General features: G+C 49.1%; 1 protein-coding gene across 1 annotated transcript in view; it reads right to left on the reverse strand.

The window, feature by feature from the left end:
• The window catches only part of LOC311107074 (sushi domain-containing protein 6-like), a 50,543-nt gene that overhangs the window by 4,830 nt on the left and 40,713 nt on the right, over positions 1-5,000 (reverse strand). Inside the window, exon 3 of the mRNA XM_084149534.1 lies at positions 1,327-1,521. Coding sequence (XP_084005660.1) covers positions 1,327-1,521 — 195 coding nt within the window. The remainder of the gene's footprint in view (positions 1-1,326; positions 1,522-5,000) is intronic.

Below are 5,000 nucleotides of genomic sequence, written 5' to 3' on the forward strand. Positions count from 1 at the left end.
GCGAGAGAGAGAGACAGACAGAGCGAGAGAGAGAGACAGACAGAGCGAGAGAGAGAGACAGACAGAGCGAGAGAGACAGAGCGAGAGACAGACAGAGCAAGAGAGCGAGAGAGAGAGAGAGACAGAGCGACAGAGAGAGAGACAGAGCGACAGAGAGAGAGACAGAGAGCGAGAGACAGAGCAAGAGAGAGAGAGACACAGCAAGAGAGAGAGAGACAGACAGAGCGAGAGAGAGAGAGACAGACAGAGCGAGAGAGACAGACAGACAGAGCGAGAGAGACAGACAGAGCGAGAGAGACAGAGCGAGAGAGAGACAGACAGACAGAGCGAGAGAGACAGAGCGAGAGAGAGAGAGAGACAGACAGACAGACAGAGCGAGAGAGAGAGACAGACAGAGCGAGAGAGAGACAGACAGAGAGAGACAGACAGAGCGAGAGAGACAGACAGACAGAGCGAGAGAGACAGCGAGAGCGAGAGAGACAGAGCGAGAGAGAGAGACAGACAGAGCGAGAGAGAGAGACAGACAGAGCGAGAAAGAGCGAGACAGAGTGAGAGAGAGCGAGACAGAGTGAGAGAGAGCGAGACAGAGTGAGAGAGAGAGAGAGAGTGAGAGAGAGAGAGAGACAGACAGACAGACAGACAGACAGACAGACAGACAGACAGACAGAGCGAGAGAGACAGAGGTAGAGAGAGAGAGGTAGAGAGACAGAGGTAGAGAGACAGAGGTAGAGAGACAGAGGTAGAGAGACAGAGATACAGAAACAGAGGTAGCGAGACAGAGAGACAGAGACAGAGGCAGAGAGACAGAGGTAGAGAGACAGAGGTAGAGAGACAGAGAGACAGAGGTAGAGAGAGAGCGAGAGAGCGGTAGAGAGACAGAGAGACAGAGGTAGAGAGACAGAGCGAGAGAGCGGTAGAGAGACAGAGAGAGAGAGCGGTAGAGAGACAGAGCGAGAGAGCGGTAGAGAGACAGAGAGACAGAGCGGTAGAGAGACAGAGAGACAGAGAGAGAGAGAGAGAGCGGTAGAGAGACAGAGTTTGTTTATTTATTTTCCTTTTTGTACTTTAACTATTTGCACATCATTAGAACACTGTATATAGACATAATATGACACTTGAAATGTCTTGCCAATAAAGCCACTTAAATTGAAATTGAATTGAGAGGTAGAGAGCCAGAGAGAGAGATGTAGAGACAGAGAGAGAAGTCAGATAAGTATTCTAATCAATGCAGAAAAAGACAGTAAGATGCTTAAGGATAAGTACTGGTGAGTGTGTGTGTACTTAGTTATAACCATCAGTGTGTATGTAGTGTGTACTACTACTAACCATCAGTGCGTATGCAGTGTGGAGGCTGGTGGGACCATGTTCCAGCGGTGGTACAGGTGATGGTGGTGGGTCCATTGGGGGCGTAGCCTGGCTCACAGCTATAGGACAGCAGGGTACCAGGGGGGGAGGAGCCTCGGTTAGCCTCAGTCTGGTTCACCATCTCCCCATGCTGCACACCCACCGGCTGCGGACATCCTGGAGGAGACAGAGAGGTCAGGTTCATATTATCAGTTGACTTTAGATTTGATAGGCGATATGGGGAGAGGAGAGTTAGCCTCAGTTCAGTCTTAGAGGATGGAAGACCACCGGTAATGAGACATCTCATGGATTGGAAGGATTTGTATTTTCTGTGCTTTTCACAGTGCAATATGTTGAGACTGCAGCATTCACACCAGAAACAGGCATTAGGGTAGTTTGAGTGACTACTGTGAATCTCCGTTGTCAACTAAAAATGTCTCAGAGGACTCCTCCTCTTCTGTTTAAGATCTCTTTGTCATGTATTCCCCTAAAGTCTTGGTGTGTTTGTGACAGAAAGGCTAACTGAAGAGAGTAACGGGACGGTGAACAGAGTTGCAGCACTAAGCCACTCAAAGACAGGAGTGACGAGGAACCACAGAGCCTAGCAGGTCACTGATATCTGATCCACTCTCCAATACTCCATCTGCCATACTGTACCGTGCCGTGTGTGTGTGTGTGTGTGTGTTTGGCGTGTGTGTGAGTGAGTGAGAGAGAGAGAGAGAGAGTGAGAGCGTGTGTTCCCACCTCCCAGCACAGTATGAGGAAGACAGCATTACTTCTCTGAATGTGTGCCAGTACACTCACACTGCGCTTACCACACACAAACTCCACACACCTCCCTTGCGGCGCTAAAATCTGGTGAGTTAAACTGATATTCTAACACCTGCACCAATGAAAACCATGCCAACTGTAAACTAGCATCCCAGACACACACTGGGTATATTTAACAGCAGCTTGGACTTGGTCTGTGAGTGATTTGACGGTTTACGCGGCAGGATAGCTGACATTTAGAAAGTTTAAACCAGGGAGACGGACATTGTATCAAGTACAGCCGCAGGCATCTCTTGGAAGTCAATATAGGACAGCCTAAACAACATTCCTTTCAGAATGACTATCTTCAGTCGGAGAGAGGAGGGACAGGCTTGTTGCAATCACAGGCCGAGCTGTTTAGGTATTTTACAGCTTGGCTTTGTCTGCCCTGGCTGGTACAAACAGACGGTGTGTGTGTGTGTGTGTGTGTGTGTGTGTGTGTGTGTGTGTTAAAACTGCTGCTCCTCCAAGTTCCAACTCCATCTTACTCGCTTATCTCTAGTGGGGGAATGTAGCTGCCACCAGAAGATTAAGTGTGCACGTGCATGCATGCACACACACGTTGTTTATAGTCTATATAATTTACATTTGAGTCATTTAGCAGACGCTCTTATCCAGAGCAACTTACAGGAGCAATTAGGGTTCATTTAGCGCCTTGCTCAAGGGCACAGACTTTTCACCTAGTCGGCACAGGGATTCGAACCAGCGACCTTTCGGTTACTGGCCCAACGCTCTTAACCGCTAGGAAACCTGCTGCCCATCTCCCTCCTCTTATGACAATTAACTTTGACTAATCCTCCTATCTTCAAGCTATCTTCAAGAGTCTTCATAAGGTCAACAGAGGACAACCACCACAACAAGCTGCAGCGAATAACAGTAACGAATAACAATTCTAGTCTGCCAAACGGAATGATTAATTCATTAAGTCTAGTGTCTCTAGTGCAAGTCTCTCTCTCTCCCTAGAAGATAGCCTAATCATTCTGCAAGTCACTGAACAGAGAGAGAGAGGAGAGCGAGAGAGGAGAGCGGGAGAGATCCCCCGCCTCCATCCCCCCGCCTCTCTCTCCCCTCCTCCTCCATCCCCCCCGCCTCTCTCTCCTCCTCCTCCATCCCCCGCCTCTCTCTCCTCCTCCCTCCATCCCCCCCGCCTCTCTCTCTCCTCTCCTCCTCCTCCTCTCCCCCGCCTCTCTCCTCCCTCCTCCTCCTCCTCCATCCCGCCTCTCTCTCCTCCTCTCCTCATCCCCCGCCTCTCTCTCCTCCTCCTCCTCCATCCCCCCGCCTCTCTCTCCTCCTCCTCCTCCTCTCCATCCCCCCGCCTCTCTCTCTCCTCCTCCTCCATCCCCCGCCTCTCTCTCCTCCTCCTCCTCCTCCATCCCCCCGCCTCTCTCTCCTCCTCTCCTCCTCCATCCCCCCGCCTCTCTCTCCTCCTCCTCCTCCCATCCCCCGCCTCTCTCTCCTCTCCCTCCTCCTCCATCCCCCCGCCTCTCTCTCCTCCTCCATCCCCCGCCTCTCTCCTCCTCCTCCATCCCCCACCTCTCTCTCTTCCTCCATTCCCCCACCTCTCTCTCTCTGTAGACTGCTGCCTGCCGACAGACATGTCACGGCAGGTAGAGTAATAGACTCTCCATTAGAGTGGATACAGTCTGTCTCTGTGTCTATCTAGACCAATGGTATAAACAGACAACAGTTACACTGAGTCACTATATTCCCTCAAAGTGTTCCCATGATGTTGTGTACAATAGACCAGACATTATGTAAAGAGCTGGTTGTGTTTGTATAGGGGGCTTTACAGAACACACACATGGAGGAGCAGTTGCCTGACAGAAGTTGTAAGTGGGGGGGGCAACCAACGGAACATTCTGGCACAAATGGCTGCCATGTCGCGTGTGCATCATCAAGGTGCTAGTTACTGTGCTAGGCTAGTTAAACCTCCTTATAAGGTCGTTTAGATGAAGAGAGTTTCTACCCCAGTACAATAAGTCATAGATATTTTGGATACACAGATACTAATAAAAATCAGGGAAATATTAATCAACCGCTTCAAGTGCAGGTATGAACGTTAGCCTGCTTAGCTGTTCCATAGTTGGAGCTCTTTTAGCTCCTTCAAAGCAGCAATCAGCAGTTGCTACATCCATTTTGGACTTATACTTTAATTATATGTACCCATTGATTCTTAAAGAATATAAATTCAAAATGCCTCTCGAGCTTAGTTTAACTGTCGTACCCCATCACAACCCAAAATAAAAGCTTGTTTTACTCCAATGTTTGTAAACAAAGTTACTGTAAACAAACACCATATAGCCTCAAAACATGGTTAAAACTATACTTTTTTTTATATAATGGATGGTCAGTCCTTGCATCCATAGCCCCGTCTATGAATTTGAGAGTGGTTACATTTCTCCAGCCCCATCCTTCAGCCTTTTACCGAAACAGGGCGGGGAATACGCTTTGTTATTGTTTCAACTGCTGATTTCCCCTTTAAGAATCACTTGGTTCATTGTGCGAGTCTAATACCCTAGTGTCTGATGGCAGTTTAAAATAAAAGGGCGCTGTATCATTACTTTAGTGGGTTCCAAGGGGAACCTATGGAGAGAGCGGCAGGGATGCGTTAATATCCTCACTCCCCTATCTCCACTCCACCCAATGACAATGATCTGAAAGAGAGGCAGAGAGAGAGAGAAAGAAAGAGAGAGGGAAAGAGAGGGAACGAGAGAGAGGCAGAGAAACAGAGACGGAGAGAGAGAGAGAGAGAGAGAGAGAGAGAGAGAGAGAGAGAGAGAGAGAGAGAGAGAGAGAGAGAGAGAGAGAGAGAGAGAGGAGAGAGAGAGAGAAGAGAGAGAGGCAGA

The sequence above is a fragment of the Coregonus lavaretus genome, assembly GCF_964263955.1.
Source record: "Coregonus lavaretus genome assembly, chromosome: 31".
Lineage (NCBI taxonomy): Eukaryota > Metazoa > Chordata > Actinopteri > Salmoniformes > Salmonidae > Coregonus > Coregonus lavaretus.